Below are 22,944 nucleotides of genomic sequence, written 5' to 3'. Positions count from 1 at the left end.
AAGCGAACTCTTGCCTTGTTTAAAACAGTCAATTTTAGAACAAGTTATAACTACAAATGGGTAAATATTTCGACACAAGTCTTCTTCTTCTTCTTCTTCCTGGCATTAATGTCCTCACTGGGACAGAGCCTGCTTCTCAGCTTAGTGTTCCTATGAGGACTTCCACAGTTATTAGCTGAGAGCTTTCTTTGTCATAGTTGCAATTTTCGCATTCGTTTATCGTGTGGCAGATCCGATGATACTTTATGCCCAGGGAAGTCAAGGAAATTTCCATTACGAAAAGATCGTGGACCGACCGGGAATCGAACCCAGCATGGCTTTGCTGTGTAGCCGTGGACTCTAACCACTCGGCTAAGGAAGGCCCCTCAAGTTCGGCACAAGTAGGGGAACTGGGTGTAAAATGCGCCGTTGGGGTAAAAAGCGCCACCCTCGTTTTAAACGAATGACGTGCATTGGGACGCTGTTTGTCACCCGAGATAATGGACAATGTATTAAAATGGTTCTCTATTCATATTTTTGAGTGTTTTACTGGCAAAAACCGTGAAAAAATAAAAAAAAACGTTTTTCGCTGTTTTTGTAGTAATTTTGTGTTATTTTCTAGGCCATTTTTAAGGCTGATAAACAACTAAACTTTTGAAACTATCACCGGGAATCGACTTGTGCACTCCCCTAGTTCGTATTCCATGCGAAAAAAGTGTTGAATTTATCCTTAAAAAGCGTATTGAAGGACTTAAACTTTAATCAACTCGTGGGGCAAAACGGCCACTCTCATTTCATAACACTAAAACAGCCGTTTGAATTCAAATTTCAGCAAACGTAATGCCAAACTGTAGTTACATGTCAATTTGAACCTTACAAATGCACATTTTTCGAATCAGCATGTATACTATAATCGAACAATAACATCTGATCAAACGCCCTTATGTATGCAACGTATTTGCAAGCATGATTGCGCATGCGTGCGCGCGAACGACTAACGCCGAGATAGAGACGTTCCGATACTTCCGATATATCGGAATATCGATATTTTGCTTTCGATATTCGATATTTTGGTATCGATATTTACTATTCAATATATAGGTGGTATCCGATATATCGTAAACCAGTATCTGGATAACAATTGTAGGGTTTTCTCGTAAAGCAATTGATTTTTAAATATTTGAAAGCAGTTCACATACCAATTGTTATATTAGACTGGCCCAGCGTATGGGAGAACAATAAAGTTGTATAATTCCACGGGGCACCCCCCGGGATTATTCCTTAGAGATAGAGGAAGACTTCCTGAACATTTCAGCTCGTTTGGTAGTTTCATGAGCTGGCGCAATTGAATTGAAGTTAATATGGGATTTTCAGCTCAAACTTATGGGAAACAGCACATCATCTCCTGTTTTGGTCAGGAAACTTGTTGATCGCGCTCGATTGAACTCAGAATGATAAAAACACTACTTGATACCATAGCGAACAATATTGTAAAAGGTTGTATCATGATAAAAATTGAGAAAGTAAGTGTTTTAACTATCTGAAGTAGATTTGCAATTCTGCTTAGTATTTCTTCAACAAAGCTGGATGGTAGCCACTAAGCGCATCATAGCCACCTATGACGCTGGACGAGCTGCGGCACAAGGTGAATGCGTATATCTGATTGTACGAGAGCTCTGATCTAAGCCTTACTTTCGACAACTGAAATGTTGATGAAAATGAGCTTAAATTCATATACAACCTTCTGCAACTATGTTCTTTAGGGTATCAACTAGTGAATTTGTCATTCTGGGCTCAATTAAATGTGATTCACAAGTATACGGAACAAAACAGTGACATAGGGTAAATTTTCAATATATTTGCAACGAATAATCCATACAAACTTCGAATAGAATGCGCCAGCTGGCGGAGCAACCAAATGAGCTGAAATTTCGAGAGAGCTTTTTTCTTACCCTAAGGCGTATATCTAGGGGGTGCCCCGTTGAGTTTTACTATATTTTTGTTTAAGGACCAATCTATTGTTATATGATGTACCGTAGAAGAAGATATTCATGTCCATATCGATCAAAATTCCGATAATATTGATGGTTCAAAGAATTGTTTGTAAATCGTAGGAAACTCAACGTCAGTAAACTAAGCGATAGAAGAATTTTGTACCTTTCAAATATATCAAATGATATTGCGATATATCGATATTTTGTTTCAATATATCGGTGGTATCGATACTTCGATTCGATAATCGTATCGAATCAAATATCGATACTTCGCAATATCGGAACGTCCCTACACCGAGATCAGGTGGCGCGTTTTACCCCGCAAAAAATTGAAATTGCAGATAAGCAAGCACTTTATATAAAAAAAATTATTACCTCCAGAAAAAAAAAAAAATGGATGGCTGTTTGTACTATTTGATAGAAAACATGTTTGTCTATGAGATAATGAATAAAATAAGGCTTATAATAATATTCTTCATAGCTAAAAACGCTTACTTACTTAGAGGGCGCGTTTTACCCCCAGTAACCATTGTACACAGGGTAAATAAAAGCCAATGTGTTAAATATTCACTGTATGGTATTTATTTCGTATCATGACTGAAATGAACACTTTAAGGCGAAGTAGGCCGTCATTGAAATTTGTACGCGTCGTTGATGATTGTTGCTAATTCATCTCGCGATTTCGAAACAAAGAAAATCAGTTGAAAAATCGAATTTCCGGTAATATTGAGGGTTCAAAGAATTGTTTGCGAATCGTAGGAAACTCATTGTCAGGTAACTAAGCGAAAACAGAATTTTGTGCCTTTCATATATATTAAATGATATTGTGATATATCGCTATTTTGATTCAATGTATATGTGGTATCGATACTCCGATTCGATAACCGTATCGAATCAAATATCTATACTTCGCAATATCGGAACGTCCCTAGCTTATTCAACCAAAATGGAAACAAACTAAGTTATCAAATGCTTTTATCGGATAACTCAACCTGTTATCTTTTTGAAACTCAACTTTGCTCGAGGTGCCTGTATGTTAGGATGCAGCTTATTTTTCAAAAGTTCTCAAAATTAAACATTCGTAAGTTGTGTTTGAACCGTGAATTCAGCACTTACTTGATACTTAATGGGCTACAATTCGCTAAGATGAATCTGCGCCGAATGGATGAGTCTTCTCCACTGGGCTCGGTCCTTCTCCTAAGTGCCCTTAAGTCCTCCTCAACCGCAAAAAGCCATCGTGTGCGCGGCCTGCCACGAAGTCGGCGGCCTCGTCCGGGTTCTCTGTTGAATATTATCTTTGCTTGTCGTTCTTCCGGCATACTGGCAACGTGACCAGCCCAACGCAGCCTGCCGTGTTTTATGCGCTTGGCAATATCCACCTATTTATACACTTGGTACAACTCGTGATTCATGCGACGCCGCCAGATGCCGTTTTCTAGTTAACCGCCGAGTATTGTTCGCAGCACTTTACGTTCAAACACCCCGAAAGCTCTCCGGTCGACTTCCTTCAATGTCCATGATTCATGGCCATATACACTACCCGCCATAAGTATGGAATCGCATCATCTAGTATTGCAACACCTCAATTGAATATTGCAGCGCCCCCCAAAAAGTTTAGCATCACCCGTAAGCTATTACACTAATGACGCAATATCTTGGAAACCTTACTTTCTAGAAAGCTGCGGTCTTCAGCAAAGTTGTTCAGAAGCCTTGTGAAGCTCAGAATCGTTGTTGGCAAGCAGGAGCACCACGAAGAACCTTGCATTCCATTCTAACATTACTATAGGAGTGAGGCGTCGAAGTTGTGCCATGCCTACTAGATCGTTTGATGTCCGATCCGATGCTACTTTCTCGGAGTTCTTTCAACAGGCTTTTGATTGTCAACCATCATAACAGGGTTGGAAGACAAGCGTGCCTATTCTGCGCGGCGTGTGAGGTGACACGAGTCGAATGAGGTGACAATTGTCGACTCACTCCCATTTGATTAACATTAGTCGTGTCACGTCACCCGCGGTGAGAGCGAGTCGTCTCGACTCACACACCGCTCAGAATAAGCACAAAGATCTATGACAATGTTCATTCAGTACCACACATCCTCCCTCTTCTCAGGAAAAAAAAGTTTGAAGTGATGAGTTTTCACATCGTTTCCGTCATCACGAAAGCTTTCAGGAATTCAGGATGTATATTTCACATCGCTAAGAACTTCACCGATGTATACTGTTCCATATTTCAACTGTTCACTTGTACATACGACTTTGAAACATTTTTCCGCTGTAGGATACCCACGCAATCAGAACGGCGTTGAAATTATTGATCGGTTGAATGTCGTTCCATACATTAGAAACGGCAAGCTAATTATATGAAATGACATATCTAAGATGAATTTTGGACAAAGTATTGCTATTAATAAACTGACATATATGCGTTCAACAGAGTAGCATCAATGTTTGACTTTCATCTTTTTGTACATTCAATCCACCGTACTTTCACGGAAATACTCACTCAAAGACTTGTTTGACTGTTGTTACTTGTTTTGATATAACATATCTACTAAGTTACTAGCCATCATTGGGCTTACATATCTTATTCTATAGATACAGTCGCGCATGCATGTCAACATCACTTTTATTGGGAACCAATTTGTGACCACTAGCAATAGCAAGTGTACACCACCATTACTTAGAGTAAATATACGACCACCAGTCGAGTTAACAACATCAATAGCAGTTACTATTAACAAGTATGCGACCACCAGTCGCGGTAGCAAGTGTACAACACCATTGCAAAGAACATATATACGACCACTAGTCGAGCTTACAACATCAATAATACTTGCTAGGAACAAGTATACGACCACCAGTCGAGTTAATAACATCAATAGCAGTTACTATGAACAAGTATGCGACCATCAGTCGCGGTAGCAAGTGTACACCACCATTGCATAGAACAAATATACGACCACCAGTCGAGCCTACAACATCAATAATACTTGCTAGGAACAAGTATGCGACCACCAGTTGAGTTAATAACATATTCATTGCAACCATTTGTCGCGTTAAAGACAACCAAATACCAAACCAAATGCAACCACCAATCGTGGCAATAATATTTTTTGAATTGCAACCACCAGTCACGTTAAGGACATTTTTTTTTTTTGCTTTGCATACACCAATTGTGTAAAGGGCATTTTTCCATAGCAACCACCAGTCGCGTTAAGGATATTTTTTTCAAACTTGTTATTACTTTTTTTAACATGGCATTTATTTAGAAATAATAATGAATTAAGTAGATTTGAATAGTTTGGATCTCACCGGTTATCGACACAAAATTCACAAATTTCACAGATTCAGTATGCTTCACACTTAACTTGTTCATTAAACATTACGGGATACACAATGTACTGAAGCAAATAGGAAAGAAAACAATCATGTGCATTATAGGTCAAATTTGACCAAAACATCGATAATACTGAATCGATTACAATTCGATTCGTCCTTTGTATCGATTTTATTCAAATCGATTCGATTTCTTCACTCGTAAGCAAATTTACAAGAACAACGACTCAAAACAAGATCAAATCCAAGGGGTGGATCACTTTTTCGGTGCACATCAAATGTACATCAGTTTGCATCAGATGCATTTTTTGAACATTCATATCAACTTAGCCCTGACCAAAACCATTTATAGCAACGCTTTATTATTTGTTGTGGAAGTTGCAAAGCTGTCTGCAGAAATAATTTTCCTTTGATATTCTGCAAGTACCTAATCACAAATTTTATTTATTTCAGGTTATTAATTACTGGAAATATATTGCATTTGAATTAGAAACCTAACTGATGCCAACAATTTTTAAGAGCATTATTCATTTATTCATGGAAGGTCATATACGCAGTGGACATTACGGGAAGAGGAAATTTTCCAGAAAAAAAATCGTCCTACGTCCCCGTAGAAACAGTTTAATTTTGGATCAGGATTGACCAGAACCTTCTGCCCGAAAAACCCATGGTATATGCCCTACTGAAGAAGGATAAAAATCCGCATGGAAGCTTCACATCCAAATGAAGGTGGAAATCTTTGAACTTTAATTTCGGTTTAGAACAGGTACACAACCTTTCTCTGAGAGAACGAAGCGCCGTATTTTTTCCACGCTCTGTTCGATTCTTATGCGAGAATGACATTACGGTATTTCCTCAAGTGCAACGCGTGGTTCCTTCAGAAAAAAAGCACGTGACATTTTGGAAAGCCCCGACCAACTGTTCTACCTTTTTGAATGAATAGTGATGATCTCAAGTGTGGTTTAATAAAGTTCATCAGTAGAGTCTTCTACAATATTGAGTATAATTTATTTTATGTCGTTACCATCTACCTTTTATGAACCACAAATCTGTTAAACCTCGTGTTTCAGTTTTCCTATCGAACCAACTCCTATCTTAACAGACACAGGAGCACCACTTAAATATGCTGCCTAGGGATTAGCAATTTTGACAAACAACAAAACTTTTAAATATTGTGGACAGATTTACTTCTTCGTTGAGCTGTGTGACTGCTTTCAAGCTCCTCCGTAGCTGGAGTCTTCCATGTCGTTAGTCTTACTGTCTACGAAGAGATGAATTTGGAGCTTTTTGAAATAATTTCATTCCCTAATGCCGACATTCGAGACTTCGTACGTCCATAGTATCACAAGTGCTGAAAGAAATGTTTTTAGTTCCTTTTAGAGCCATTTTTATGGGTAGGTGGCAGAGTGGCCGCTCTTCTTGAGTTTGTTGAATAACAAGTTTGACACTTCTAAAAGGACAACAATCGATCGTTGGAGCAAGCCATGGATTGAAAATTTTGCAGAGTGTGCATTTAAATGCATTCGAATGCATAGAACTTCAACAGATGCATCAAGAGTGTTCCACCCCTTGATCAAATCCCTTGTATTAGGATTTCATGTTGTTTCAACATCAAAAAATCGATTAATTGGAACGAAAAATCTACTTTTGGAACACCAATTCAAAATCGCCCATGGTTAGGAATATTTGCACACACTTACATTCATTTTTCACTCTATTTTATTTTATTGAAATTATTTTGTTTTTATTTGAAAGCAGGATAGATAAGATATAGAAATGTGTGTATCATCACAGAAGAAACAATGAAATGATCACATACAACCAAAGCGAAGTTTTATTATTATTAATATAGAAATTTGCACAGTTGATAAATATTACGGGAGTTTTTTTTTCTATTGAAATTACTAATTGATAAGTTATACAAATTGATTAATATTCATGAAAACCACAAATAACTTTAACACTTCACTTCTCTTTTGCAAAATCACATTATTTTACAAATTATACTTAATTATACGATATTTTTTATACACGTTTTGTACGGATATGTTCAATTGACTTCTGCAAAAAAAATAGTTCAGTTCCTAACGTTATTCTTTTTTCCGTTCAACCTATACAGAAAATAGGTCCCTGACAAAAGCAAAATGCGCACTTCATAACTTAGATGAATCAGCTCTAAATTTCGGATAAAATAGATGAAACACTTTCTATTACATTCAAATATTTCCATCGAAGCAATCTGTTTGAATTCAAATGCAAAACAAAATATTCATTTCAAAGCCTGCATCGCGCAACTCAAATAGTTGAGGTGATGCTGGTGTTCAATAAGAGCAACAACAAGAATAGAGAGAAACATTGCTGCTTCAGCGAGTAGTGAAGCGGCTAATGCATATCAATGTCATATTTCCTCTTCAATCAGTTTTCTATTATTCATAGAAAATACCACATTGCTGTTTATTTACAGATGCCTTTTTATCAGATTCAAACTTCACTCCACAATCACTCTGAATACATATTTTCACACGCGGTTTAAGAAGCACTCGACACAAACACATTTCCTAGTGGACACTCCCGCTTGCTATCGAATCCAGGCTCTTCAGGAAAAACGAAAATTTATTTGAAACTCCTGGAAGGATCGCCAAATGTGAAGCTCAGAATCGTTGTTGGCAAGCGGGAGCACCACGAAGAACCTTGCATTCCATTCTAACATTACTATAGGAGTGAGGCGTCGAAGTTGTGCCATGCCTACTAGATCGTTTGATGTCCGATCCGATGTTACTTTCTCGGAGTTCTTTCAACAGGCTTTTGATTGTCAACCATCATAACAGGGTTGGAAGACAAGATCTATGACAATGTTCATTCAGTACCACACAAGCCTTACGGCGTTTATCAGCTGAAATTTTTAATGCGCCATTTTGCCGCTACGTGGCGCTAGTGTGCATGTAATTTGGTCATATTTTAGACGGCTCTAGCTCATGAACCTGACCACTTAGAATGTTCGTGTCTTCAGCAAAGTTGTTCAGAAGCTTAAAAGCAATCTGAGGCAGCACTGATTGGTTAGCAATTTTGCCGCTACGTGGCGCTAGTGTGCATGTAAATTGGTCATATTTTAGACGGCTCTAGCTCATGAACCTGACCACTTAGAATTTTCGTGTCTTCAGCAAAGTTGTTCAGAAGCTTATAAGCAATCTGAGGCAGTACTGATTGGTTAGCAATTTCGCCACTACGTGGCGCTAGTGTGCATGTAAATTGGTCATATTTTAGACGGCTCTAGCTCATGAACCTGACCACTTAGAATGTTCGTGTCTTCAGCAAAAATCGGGTCATTTTATTATGTTCCTGTTTTTCAAATTTCGACGTGTTAATGATTGCTTGTGAACCGCGTCAAGAACTTGCATGGACTTTTAAGAGTCCATTAAAAAATTACGTAACGCAAAATTTGTCAATTTTAGACCCCCATTCACCTCCACATAACAACTTTTGTATAGAAAATTTAAAATTTTTCTTTGAACCGTAACACTATGTAAGCCCCCCTCCCTCCCCTGTTGCGTTACGTAATATTTGAACGGTCCCTAAGGGGTTGATGACCATGTATTTTCATCAGGGGGGGGGGGGTGCCTGAGAAGATCGATTCTTAACATTTCATTCACGATTTTTACGACAAAACGATCATTATACATTACACTCTTTTTGCATGAAACATAAAACTATACAAGATACCCACCGTATTTTATCATAGTGAGCTAAGTAAAGTCCTAAACGCGTCTTATTTCAATGTTGAGTGACGGGTCTATTTAAAGTCTTGCAGATTTACCTATTGGAAAAATTCCAAAGATTCGATTCGTTGTGGTCCCTTTGATCGGCAATTTTGCTTTGTCCAGTAAAACAAATGAAATCAACCTGAGTTCCTAGTTATACATGATCGATGAATTAGCTAAAAATTTCGCACAGAACACAGAAATTCCTAAAGAGGTTCATTTTAAAATTCCTCTTGATTTAGAAACCCCTCGAAATACAGTAAGGACCCGATTTTGTCAGCCCCTCGATGAATTTTAGGCTGACAAAATGGGGAACCTGACAAAATCGGGTCATTTTATTTTGTTCCTGTTTTTCAAATTTTGACGTGTTACATGGTTACATGGACTTTTAGGAGGGCGATGGACTTGGGCGTAGCCAGTTTTTTTATCAGGAGCTCCCCCTCTCTCATATTGGTAATATCGATTTTTAACACTTAATAAAAGGCATTGCCATTGCCCCCTCTAGCTACGCCCATGCGTGCATCACATCAAACATCATCATCAATTTTAATGTAAACGTGGTATAACATGACGATATCAATTTTTTGACAAATTTAAAATAGACTGACAAAAACGGGTCAAAAAGCTGACAAAATCGGGGGCAGACTAAATCGGGGGCTGACAAAATCGGGTCAGTACTGTAGCATAAATAATTGCCTCGAAGCTCTTCTTGGAATTCATTTTAGTATAATTCAAAGAATGTTTCATACGGAGTTTTCACATAATTTTTCCTAAACATTGTTTTAAAACTCAATGTTTGGAAATGGAATGTGTGTAAAAATATTTCTTACTGTATGAAAACCAATAAATTTTCTTTAGTTTTCATGGATTTTTTTTTTTGCTGGGTTTTTAGCGCAGAAGTATTCATAAATTACATCACATGAAGTTGTGAATAAATCTCATAAATTATTCCTATACCTAAGGGATGATTTAATGCTCCAAAATGATTTTGGTGAAATTCCTAGTCAAGTTCCTGAAAATCTCGTGAGCAAATATTGAAGTTTATCTCGAGACATACTGAAGATAAAAATGGAATGAATTCAACAAGGACTAAAAGAAGATAATTATTGAAGTAATTACTTGAAAAATACAAATATTCTATTAGAATTTTGAGTGAAGTTTGTGGTTGAGTTCAAGTTTAAGCAAAAATCAATTTTAATTTAGACGCAAAACCCTTTCGGTGTACCCAGTATGTTTCTGGAACAATTTATGAAATTATTGTTTGGAAATTTTTGAAAGAAAAGTATCAACAGGAATCCATAGATTAATTTTTGAAATAGTATTGAGAGAAACTCTCGGAGGAATTCATGAATGAACCTACACACATGTTTTTTTTTTGTCATAAACTCGGCTGTATGAATCCCGCTTTTAATTTTAAGAATTATTTAACTAGCGAGTTGCCAAATTGCTAAGTAACGAAACACAGTTTTATGATACTTGAGATCGCTGTGCATAACTCGTTTAATATTTGGCATATTAGATTGAGTTTTTATGGAAGAATTTTTAGAATCACCTCTAGAAAACACCTTTAAATTTTGTTGAGGAATCTCTGGAGAAATTCGAGGTACAGCCTGGAACGATTTATAGAATAATTTCAGGAATAATTTTAGAAACACGTTGGAGAAATATCTGGAGGATTATGAATGATATCTCGAGTGGAATTCCTGTGGGAAATACGAGGAGTCCGATTACTCTAATGATAATATTCTGCTAACAATAAATTTTGTAGAACCTTTTTGAGTTTCCCAACAGATTTGATAAACCTTTCGTAAAATTTATGGCAAGAAGTTTTTCAAAAAGCTGATTGTTTGGAATACTCCATAAGTTTTCCAATCTATCATCATGCAACAATTATTTAAATATGAGTGCTGGAGACAATCTTTCAAGAATACAAACACATGATAAATTCCCGTAATATTGTTTTTAGCATCGTCCAAAGGGGAGGAGGCATTCCCATTGCCCCCTCTGGCTAGGTCCATGCGTGCATCACATTAAACATCATCATCATTTTTAATGAAAATATGGCAGAACATGGCGAAAACAATTTTTTGATAAATTTGAAACAAGCCGACAAAATCGGGTCAAAAAGCTGACAAAATCGGGGGTAGACATCGGGGGCAGACAAAATCGGGGGCTGACAATATCGGGTCAGTACTGTATAATTGTTTACTATGTGTTGAAAAAATTCAAAATTTGACATTTTTTGTTAAAATAGGCTAAATTTAATGCCTTAAGGAATCGTACACAGTTTTAATTTAAAGTTATTTCCAACATTCAGTTCAAATTTCGGATCCATCATTTCGCTAAAAGCAGAGCCACCCTCGTCAAAATTGCTAACCAATCAGTGCTGTCTCCGATTGCTTTCAAGCTTCTAACCAACTTTGCTGAAGACACGAACATTCTAAGTGAGCCAGAGCCGTCTACAATATGACTAATTTACATGCACACTAACGCCACGTAGCGGCAAAATTGCTAACCAAACAGTACTGCCTCAGATTGCTTTTAAGCTTCTGAACAACTTTGCTGAAGACACGAAAATTCTAAGTGGTCAGGTTCATGAGCTAGAGCCGTCTAAAATATGACCAATTTACATGCACACTAGCGCCACGTAGCGGCAAAATTGCTAACCAATCAGTGCTGCCTCAGATTGCTTTTAAGCTTCTGAACAACTTTGCTGAAGACACGAACATTCTAAGTGGTCAGGTTCATGAGCTAGAGCCGTCTAAAATATGACCAAATTACATGCACACTAGCGCCACGTAGCGGCAAAATGGCGCATTAAAAATTTCAGCTGATAAACGCCGTAAGGCTTCTGAACAACTTTGCTGAAGACCGCAGCTTTCTAGAAAGTAAGGTTTCCAAGATATTGCGTCATTAGTGTAATAGCTTACGGGTGATGCTAAACTTTTTGGGGTGCTGCAATATTCAATTGAGGTGTTGCAATACTAGATGATGCGATTCCATACTTATGGCCTGTAGTGTAGGACAACCGGAAGGATCAGTGTCTTGTATAACGCGAGTTTTGTTTTCGTTTGCAGGCTACGGGACTTCAGCTGGTTACGGAGCCCGTAGAAAGCCCGACTCGCAGCTGCAATACGTCTTTTCACCTCGCGGGTAACATCATTATCGCATGTCACTAGTGTTCCAAGATACACAAATTCTTCCACCACTTCAAACTTTTCACCACCTAGCACCATTTCGCTACCACTAACACGTCCGGACTCACGTTGACCACCAGCTATCATGTACTTCGTTTTTGTGGTGTTGATCGTGAGCCCAATCCTCGCTGTCTCCCTCTTGAAAGGCACGAACGCCTCTTCCACTGCCCGACGGTCAATCCCGATGATGTCGATATCGTCCGCAAAGCCAAGGAGCATATGAGAACGTGTGATAATGGTACCGCTTCTCTGCACACCGGCTCTCCTGATAGCACCTTCGAGCGCTATGTTAAACAGCAAGTTAGAAAGAGCGTCACCCTGTTTCAATCCATGTAAGGTTACGAACGATGACGAAATCTCGTCCACCACCCGCACACTTGATTTCGATCCATCAAGCGTTGCACGAATCAGTCTAATCAACTTCGCCGGAAAGCCATGTTCGGACATAATTTGCCACAACTCGTTTCTCTTCACTGAATCGTACGCTGCTTTGAAATCTACAAACAGATGATGAGTCTGCAAGGTGTATTCCCGGAATTTATCTAGGATTTGACGCAGGATAAACATTTGATCCGTCGTTGATCGGCCTTCTCGAAAACCAGCTTGGTATTCGCCGACAAAGGACTCGTCATACCAGTGGCGCGGGAAGTGGGTAGGACAGGTAGGACATGTACTACGCACATAAAAACCTGGGTAGGACAGTCAAAGGATTGTCCTACCCACGATTCGACAAAAACGAGATCAGTAGAAATCTTGAAACTTGAATTGAACTATTTATCATCTGTTCAATATACATACAAACTCGATCAACGTCGTACTTATTCTTATGGAGAATGGAAGACACGATAAGGTTTTTCATAGTTTCTCATGCCTTATGAAGTGGTTTGTGCATGACCCCCAAAAAATTCTGGCTCGTGTGCAGAACGACGATTGATAATATCTATCGTGAAAATCTCGGGAAAATTAAAGTAAAATTTGTAACAAGAAACTTTTAAATCGTTAGAAAAACTAATGTAGCAATCCTCTATGGCAATTCTGAATGAATCAATGGATAGTTACTTAAAAATATCAACAACCAACCCTATATATGTTCTGGGTCAAATTTCTGTGAGCATTCCTGGAAGTAATTCATAAGAAGTTTTTGGAACATCCATAGATAGTTTTAATAAGACTCTTGAATAATTTTTGGAAGAGGTTATAAATTAATCTAAGACCAGTCTCATCGTGTTATACAAAGTACGGATGTGGTGGTGCTAGCGATTTTTGAACATGCGATATAATCTATCAAAGCATTGCTGAAATTTTACGATTTTCAGAATAATTCCAATTGAACTTCCAGAGTGGAATTCCTTGAAGCAAATGCAGGGTTTTTTTTTCTAGGGTTTTCTCTAGCATTTCAACCAGGTATTCTCCAGCATTCAATCTAAATATTATCTCTGCAGATTTTTCCAAATATTCCTTAACATGTTTCACAAAATATTCCCATACAAGCTTCAAAAGTCTATTTGAGTTTTCACACAAGTTGATGCTACAGCAACTTTTGCAATAATTCCTCTAATCATTCCTGCAAAATTTCTTTCGAGATTCTGCCCAATGATTTTCGAGAAATTCCTTTAGAAAATCCTGCGAAATACTATCTCGAGATTCAATTGTTTATTTTTTAGATTATCTCAACAAATTATCGATGAAATCTTCAAAAACTTCCTTGTAAGTCCAGGAGTTCCATTAAGGATGACTTTGAAACTTATACAGATTTTATCAGAGGTAGCTTAAGGATTTTTTTAAAAATACCTCACAGATTTATTCTTTAAAAAAAAAATCTTGGCGTTTCCCTAAAGACATTCCTGGGAGAATTCCTAAATATTAAAAAGATTGCTAAAAATAAAGAGACATTTAGAAAGTCGTGAAGGCATTCTGGAGAAGTTATTGATTGAATTTTAGAAGATTTACTGACTAGGAATCTTGAAGGATGTACCAGGAAAATCTATGGATGAATCACTGGATAAAATATTGGAGAAATTAGGACTTTCTTGAAAGAATTATCAAAGAACTTTTATGATTTCAGAAATAATCTTTGGAGAAATACCATTTATGTGGTATTCCTTGAGAAAATACAGGCTGAATTCTTGAGGCATCCTAAGCAAAATTCTTGGAGAAATTCCCTTGGAATATTCCTTGGGAAATAATAGAAAAATGTACACCATTAAAATACACATACAGTAATATGAGCAGTAATACTTGTCGTAATATCACAAGGATTTCTCAAAAAAAGTCTTAGATCAAAATCAAACTCTTGTTTCCTGGCTTTTATTAGGTTTCGTTTTCTTGCTTCCTGATAGTCTCTTTTCAGCCTCTTCTTGATTCCTTTTAGGTTTTTTATTCTCAGTTAACAGGTCTTTAACATACTATTTTTAAGGTACTCAGTCGCAGCCCTGTTAACACAGAAAGCTTTCTTGGTTTTGTGCAAACGACTGGTACCCTTTGCTTTTGAGCCTCTTAGTTTTCAGTTTAGGGAATCATAGGGTTATCATTTTACTTAGCTTCACTGTGCACAAAATATTTGCCAACGTTTGTCCTACCCATGGTTTCGAACGTGGACGCGCCTCTGCGTCATACGGTCTCAATCTGTTGAACAGAAATCCAGACATGATTTTGTACGCCGAATTAAGGAGTGTTATCCCTCGGTAATTAGCACACTCCAGTCGATGCCCTTTCTTGAACAGAGGGGAAATGAGACCTTCCAACCATTAGTAGGCATTTGTTCTTCCTCCCATATCCTCAATATGATACGGTGAAGGAGTTCGTGCAGCTGATCACTTCCGTGTTTGAGAAGTTCGGCCGGGAGCTCGTCCTTCCCAGCAGCCTTGTTGTTCTTCAGCCCATTGATAGCTTTTTTTTTACCTCCTCTAGCGTTGGAGGTTCCACAGCCTGTCCATCGTCATCGATTTGAATTCTGCTACCAGATCCACTTCCATTATCTCCGTTCAACAATGACTCGAAGTACTCTTTCCACCTGGCGGCAAGTTTCCTTCGCGGTCGTTGCACATGGCGGGAGACGGCGCTGTTTGTCTCCGCACACCATTTACGGACTCGTAGAACCATCGCATGTTGTTCTGTTCCGTAGCTTCTTGCGCCTTACCAATTACTTACCTCTTCATGCTCCTTTTTCTTTCTGCGATGGATCCGTTTTTCGGCTGCCCTTGCTTCCTTGTACCGCTCTCTGCTCTGACGGGTACCAGACACCAGCATCCGGCTTCTAGCCAAGTTCTTCTCGTTCGTCATTCTCTGGCACTCCTCGTCAAACCAACCGTTCTTTGGTCTCCGTTGAGCAGTACCTACCACTTCTCGCGCTACTGTGTTCACCGATCCGTGGACTGACTCCCACAGATCGCTGAGGTTGACGCTTTCGTCGATTTCGCTAATCCGCTCGTCGAGCTTTTGATGGTAGTCCGCTGCTACGCCATCTGCTGACAGGCGTTGGATATTGAAACGCAACGATTGTCGATTTCGAATTCAGCACATTTTATTAAAAAATAATTTAGACTTAGTTATTATAGACCGATTTGAATGAAATGTTCACAGTATGTCAGATGTAACTTGGATTTTAATATATATTATTGAGCGATTTTTACAATCACGAGTTCAAAAGCAGTAACGGTTTGATTAAAGTGATTTTTTTGAATTTTTTTATAATTTACGTAACTCATAAAGTTGAAGGAATAACTTTATGGTAACTTCAGTAAAGTTGTTTATTTAGACAATATGAACAAGTTTGCCAAAGATAGTTTTTGTGTGGGGCTTTTCTATTTTCAGATAAATCTTTTTCGTCAACAAAATCACTTTAGTCAAACCGTTATTGTTTATGAATTCGTGATTGAAAAAATAGCCCGAAAATATTTGTTAAAATTCAAGTTATATCAGACGTGCTGTGAAAATTTCATTCAAATCGGTGCATAAACAACTGAGATCTAGTCTACCAAAGTTGACCATTTTGTATGGAAAATCGAAAAAGTTGCAAATGTTTTGTCCAATACTGAATATATTTTTTAAAAATATAGGTGATTTTTCGTTACATAATTTTTGAAAAATAGTTTCTTAGGCCTTTCTTAAAGTTCAACATATGAGGAAACCTCATTTCTGCTTGAGTATTGACGTTTAACTGGCTTATTTTACTTGTTTTCAATTATGAATCGTGGTTTACGGCTAACCAGCCGAGTGGAAGTTTAACAACTACCGAAAAGCTAAACATTACATATAATTTGCAATTGGATTAGATGGACAAATTGATGTGAAGATTTGCGAAAAAGTTACACGTCTTCGAATTCAGGTTAACTTCTGCGTAGTGGTAACGCGCCCCCACTAGAGATCGGGGAGTCGTGAGTTCGATTCTCACTGAGAAGACGTGTAACTTTTTCGCAAATCTTCACATCAATCTGTCCATCTATTCCAATTGCAAATTATATGTAATGTTTAGCTTTTCGGTAGTGGCTTATTTTGTTAAATAACTAAGTCAATAGATTCTAAATCTATTTTTAAGTGATTGAAATTCAAAAGAGTACACGAATGCTAAATGTTGAGAGCTTTCTACTGTATTACCGTTTTACGCCTATTTGTCCCATGTTCTATGTAAACCTTATAGACCGCGGGACAAGTATGCGTAGAATAGCAGTGTTTATCTTGAGATAACTGCTTATGACTTCAGTAAGCAAAAATTTCAAATAAAAATGTTAATTACTTTGGCATTAATAATTATAAGAAGTGTGTAACTCCAAATAACTGCCCTACGTTGAAAAAAAAAGAGTATCTTTAATTTTTGGGTCGCTCTTCAGCATTGTCGGAAACTTAATTAATTGTTAGTTCATAATTCGGCCAAATAGCATTCGGCCAAACGACCCAATCAGCCAGATGGTATTCGGCACGAAGATTTGTTCAGCATAACTGATTCAGCACGGCAAGTGCTGAAAAAATCGAGCTTTGAAACGAATTGTAACAACGTTGTTATATTCTTGCAATTACGAAAACCATGTGCTCCGCTGAGGATCTATACGCTGCGGAGCCCCTTGAGAGGCACCGACGCTCGGAGGCCAACTAAACTCTACCCCAAAGCACATGATATAATCATTTCGCAGCCTGAACTTCCTTCGGATGTATGGGGACTCGTAAGGGGATCCGCAGTTCATAAGTTGAAGCGCCCATCTAGCGAATAGGGAGTCGCGGGTTCGATCCCTACCGGAGCACGTGGTTTCTTTTCGCGGTTTAAATTTCAATTTGTACATTAGACACGTGTTTCGTCGTGTACATGTAAACTTCAAAATTTCAAACCCTCATAACAGAGTAAGGGAGAGTTGACTGTAGTTGGATTACTTCTAGGATCATGGAACCTTGATCACCGTGTCACACGATTTTGTTTCTTACTAATAGAGCACAAATATCAATGAAATCTATAGTAAATAAACGTTGTTTGTCTTAACTATTGTCGAAATGTGTGTTGCGAAGCTTTTAAGTGTTAAAGAATGTTTATATCAATGAAAATAATATAAAGGTCCATTATCGTGTACGGTGTGGTATTGATAGACATCTATAAACTTATTGTTTTAATCAAATATTTGGACAATGAGTCAACCTGAAAGTTTGTGACGATGCTTGAAATATCCCCAATGCAAATTTTATGATTAAATTTCATACCAATTTGCCCATTTTGTTGAAATAATTGAAATTTAATTGTTAGGTTTCAGGAAATTTCATCGGAAATTGTCTACATATATGCGTTTCTGCGGTATTCTTGAAATGTTATAGTCTATCATTTCCATTAATGTTGCATTATTAAAAGTTTAGCAAGCATATTTGGATTCAGAGAGCCCAAATTAAGTATGTAGAGTTGTTTTCAAAACAAACGTTTTGACACCAATCCTTTATGGGAGGTCTACTTTTATGCTCTGAATCATGTAATGTTGTAAGAGCCATTTCACAACTATTTCAGTTACGTAGTGATTTATTACGCAACGTTTTTTTTTATATCAAAATTGTTTTGAGTTGCGTAGTGTTTCATGACCTTACAATTTTCAATGTGTAATTAAAAAATAAAGATAAATGGCCTTCTTTCCTGCACTGATAATTTATGTGAATACTTTTTGATACACTCTACATAAAAAAACTAAAACTTTATAACTTTGCTTTTACTACAGCAATTATGCGGGGACTGCATGATTATAGATATATGCATGACGATTATACAAGCAATACTTTCTTATCAATGATATACACATAACTGTCCTACGTATGGAGGATGTTTTAAAGAATGTGGGACAACCGTGAGTTTCAAAGTAGAATATGGTATAGCTTAATTTTGCATGATCCTTTTTTATGTACTTTGCTTAAGCATACAAACAATTTCTAAGGCTTAGTTATGAAACGCTGTCTTTTATTTCCTTCCATAAACTTACGCAAAAGCACTCAACCTCTCTTTTAGTACAGAGAATCTCTGCAATGTATCTTGCATGTTCACCTACTAGCTGGTAGCAATAGTTCCATCCCGCTTCACCTTACACTCGCTGGCTTTCTCCTCTCGCACCAACACACCAGAAATAAAAAAAAAACCACCGTCACACCCATGCAACAATACAGAACCTACACCTGTGAACATCCCACTTTATCAGTGCGTATATATTGTATACGTGCCCCATTAGGCTGCTCAGACCCATCCTGAACCCTTGGCAAAAGCTTCATGTATGGCACTAACATCGATTGGTTTCCGCTGGAAGGTAACTGCATCGCAGCCGACCAACGCCATCGGAGGCCCCACGGCGAATGTGGTCGGTGGTTCCGGAGGTATTGCGGCCGCAGTGGTGGCCGTCATTGGGCGACCTCTGCCGACGATCAGCGAAACGACGACGGCCTTCACGAACGTTTCGTCGGCCAACACCAGCCCGGAGAAGGGCAGTCTCGGCAACGGGGTCGAGCGGGACCGCATCGAGGCGGATCCACCGACAGCGGATTTCTCCACGGCGTACCCTTCGGGACAGGGCGGGGCGTCCAGCTCGTCCGCCAAACCGTCGATCATGAAGAAGAAGTCCCAATCGGCAACGGACTCCAAGCGGGAACGCAAGGCCGCCAAAACGCTCGCCATCATTACGGGGGCGTTCGTGTGCTGCTGGCTGCCGTTCTTCATCATTGCCATCCTACTGCCAACGTGTACCGACTGCGACATCAGCCCGCTGACGATGAGCGTGTGTCTCTGGTTGGGTTACTTCAACTCGACGCTCAACCCGATCATCTACACGATCTTCAGCCCGGAGTTTCGGCACGCGTTCAAGCGGATACTGTGCGGCCGGAGGCACAGTCTCAGGAGGACCCGGCACATGGGCGTGCGGCACATGCGGTAAGGAACGGGGTGAGTTGACAAAGGCTGATTTGTGATGTAAATTTTGACTTTTAGGTTAATGTAACTATTGTACATATTTAGGTCTTATGGATAATGAGAGATAGGTAATCCCGAATAGACGATACGGTAGATATTGAAAGTATACACACTTCGTGGAAGAAATCGGATTAGAAAGGTGTTTCGAGGCGCTGAAATGGTCAAGCTCGCATATACCTAGCTACTTGGAATATTGGATTATAATTCTATCATTGTTTTATGTTAAGTGTTACATATTTCGTTATTGCAGAATTTTCTAAATCTTTGAAAGATGACCGAAATTTTATCATTCTTGAAAATGACGTAAGCAATACCTATTTCAGTTTTTAGCTTTTCAGGGTGCCTTGTTTGAACTATATATTGATCCAATCTTTGATTTCTGGTAACCCCTTCTGTAAAGTGAATTGATTTCTCTTCAAACATACAGTTAACTCTTCCTTACTCGATATTCCGTATCTCGATATCGAGTTAGAGAACCACAGTAAAAGTTGGTTTTCATGGCTAACTTGATGGTCCTCGATGGTCCCTTCAATATCGAGTTAGAGAGGGTTGTCTATTTCTATTGCTATCTGATAGAGTGCTCCTTTTCTACGCACTTTAACTATTAATCTCTTCACCTTGAGTATTATATTTAAACTTGTATTTCGGAAGATAATATTTATTTTATAATTACAAAACTTGTTTTCTGTCTATCAAGTGTATTATTCAAAACAGATTTTCCGGTAAACCATGCTCAGACTTCTGTCACATTTCATTACTCAAGTGAATTAATCTTCCTAAGCATGGTACATTTCCGGTATTTTAAGTATAATTTGATGAATTGATGCTTTTGCCACCTTCTGGATTCTATGTTCACCGTAGTGTCTAGCGAGCTCGTGATTGATTCTCCACCACCACACACCGTTCTCCTGCACATTGTCAAAGAAAGTCTTAACCTCTCGTTGTTCGACCACTCCAAATGCTTGCAGGTCCTCTTTCAAAATAGTCCATGCTTCACGTCCATAGAGGACCACCGGTCTTTTTGACGTTTTGAAGAATAGAAGGCACGACTTCCACTGATGATGTACCTGCGTATATAACGACTAGCATTGTTATCAACCGTTACCAAGAATCCGAGCTATACGAATTCATCAACCACCTCGAAGGGTCCCCGTCTATCGTAACACTGCACTTTTTCGTAGTCAGGCTCTGTCACGCTCAGTTCAGCCTATCAAAATACTTTATTTTTGAAGCATTCACCACCAATTCGACTTTTGCCACTTCACGTTCCAGACGGGTGTACTGCTTCAAATGTTGTGCTGACAATATCCATATCGACCGCGAAGTAAACATATTAGCTGGTTCTTCCGAAAATCGTACCTCTGGTGATCAACCCGGCTCTCCACATGACACCTTCTGTCACGATATTGAACAACAGGCGCGAAAGGCCATCACTCTTTCTGAGCTCCCGGCGGGATTTGAACGAACTGGAGTGTTCGTCCGAAATCTTTTTCACGATATTCTGCACACTCCAATACCATCCAGCCGCCTTGTTGTTCTTGAGCTGATTGGTGGCGACCCAAGGGGGAGGTCACTCTACGCAGTTCAGTCGGAACAGTTGCCTTAAGAGCGCCAAAGTGCGCCAAGAGTGCCGAACGTGCTATAATACTAGATAGGTACCATAAAAATTCAATGGCGTCCCTAAATTCCGTCAATGTGGGAACAGGTTGGTTTCCTTCATCCGCCGTCCTAACGTAGTCACTTTTTCCGCTGTAGTGATCATCTGCAATTCTGGTTTTCGTCGTAGTGCTGGTTTCAACGTGTTCAATGGTTGTGAACGATATATGGTATCTAAGTACTAACATACGTCACATCTTTCTTCTTAAGAGAATCAAAAATATTTAAATCATTGTTTTTGATAGTCTTAACTACTCTACCTGATCTTGTTGCTTGGCGTAGATTTGACTCAACTTCAGTCGGGACTGAGTCTACAACTTTATCGAGAACAACCTCCTTATTCGTCCTCTCGCTACCACTTTCATAAGATTCTAAATCTGGTTGAATAAAGCTTTTGGCATTACAGTGTCTGGCCTATGTTGCTCGTTCGCCGGAACTTCAAACTTTCTCCGTTTACATGCAGTGTTCAGTCTTAGAATTCTTCCACCATCTGATACTAGGTATGACCATTTGGAATATCATTCATTCAGATCTTTTCTTAAAAGTTGTATCTTGAATCATCACCTGACTGGAACTCAGTAGGATTTCCCGCTACACGATCTTCATACAGCCTTTGTTGTTCTCTCTCATTGTGAAGTGCATCATTTATTCCTTCCATTACTTTCGGTTCGAGAAGCTCGATGGTTGCAGGCAATGTTGAACGTGTTAGACCACCTAACAATTTTTCATTCGGTAGTGTGATGTTCTCGTTTCTTGGAGTGTTTCGTGATAACAGTAGAGCCATGTCAACGTCTGATCCATCCTGATGGCATCACTTCAGCAATTTTTTTTGCTGTTTACACGAACCGTTCTGCAAGACCATCTTCTTCTTCTTCTTTTATGGCGTTACGTCCCAACTGGGACAAAGCCTGCTTCTCAGATTAGTGTTCTTATAAGCACTTACACAGTTATTAACTGAGAGCTTTCATTGCCGATTGACCATTTTTGCATGTGTATATCGTGTGGCAGGTACGAAGCTACTCTATGCCCTGGGAATCGAGAAAATTTCCTTTACGAAAAGATCCTCGACCAGTGGGATTCGAACCCACGACCCTCAGCATGGTCATGCTGAACAGCTGCGCGTTTACCGCTACGGCTATCTGGGCAAGACCATTGGAACGCGGAAAATGTGGGCTTGAAGTGCCATGATCAAAACCCCACTCTTCTGCAAACTTTCGAAAGTTTTGCGAACTGTGGAGCAAACCGAATGTTCGGAGGGAAGGTCAGGAATCTCCTTCGTCGTGATGCTTTTTTAATTATTTTGATTTGAATATGAGCCCATCGTACGCAGTCAACTGCTTCCCATGTACATATTGATGGAGCTTTAGACAATCGAATGGCTGCTGCCTCTTTCTTAATTTGAGGATAGTTTACTTCTGCGCTTGTCAGAGCTCTCGACGAATACGCAATCGGCTTGCCACGTTGCAGTAACACTGCTCCTACGGCTTTTGAATTAGCATCGATCGACAGCGTAAAATGGCAACACTGGCGGGCAACTCATGAGTCTTTTTATTTCATCGAATGCTCGTTGTTGTTCATTCTCCCAGCACCAGACCACGTCCTTCGCCA

General features: G+C 38.9%; 1 protein-coding gene across 1 annotated transcript in view; it reads left to right on the top strand.

Moving 5' to 3' along the window:
- Positions 1-20,571, top strand: part of LOC23687692 (5-hydroxytryptamine receptor) — a 206,583-nt gene extending 186,012 nt beyond the window's left edge. Inside the window, exon 6 of the mRNA XM_021848923.1 lies at positions 19,025-20,571. Coding sequence (XP_021704615.1) covers positions 19,025-19,645 — 621 coding nt within the window. The 3' untranslated portion in view covers positions 19,646-20,571. The remainder of the gene's footprint in view (positions 1-19,024) is intronic.
- The last annotated feature ends 2,373 nt before the right edge of the window (positions 20,572-22,944 follow it).

This window comes from Aedes aegypti, chromosome 3 (assembly GCF_002204515.2).
Source record: "Aedes aegypti strain LVP_AGWG chromosome 3, AaegL5.0 Primary Assembly, whole genome shotgun sequence".
In the NCBI taxonomy this organism is placed as follows: domain Eukaryota; kingdom Metazoa; phylum Arthropoda; class Insecta; order Diptera; family Culicidae; genus Aedes; species Aedes aegypti.
This window is presented reverse-complemented; position numbering and strand designations above follow the sequence as displayed.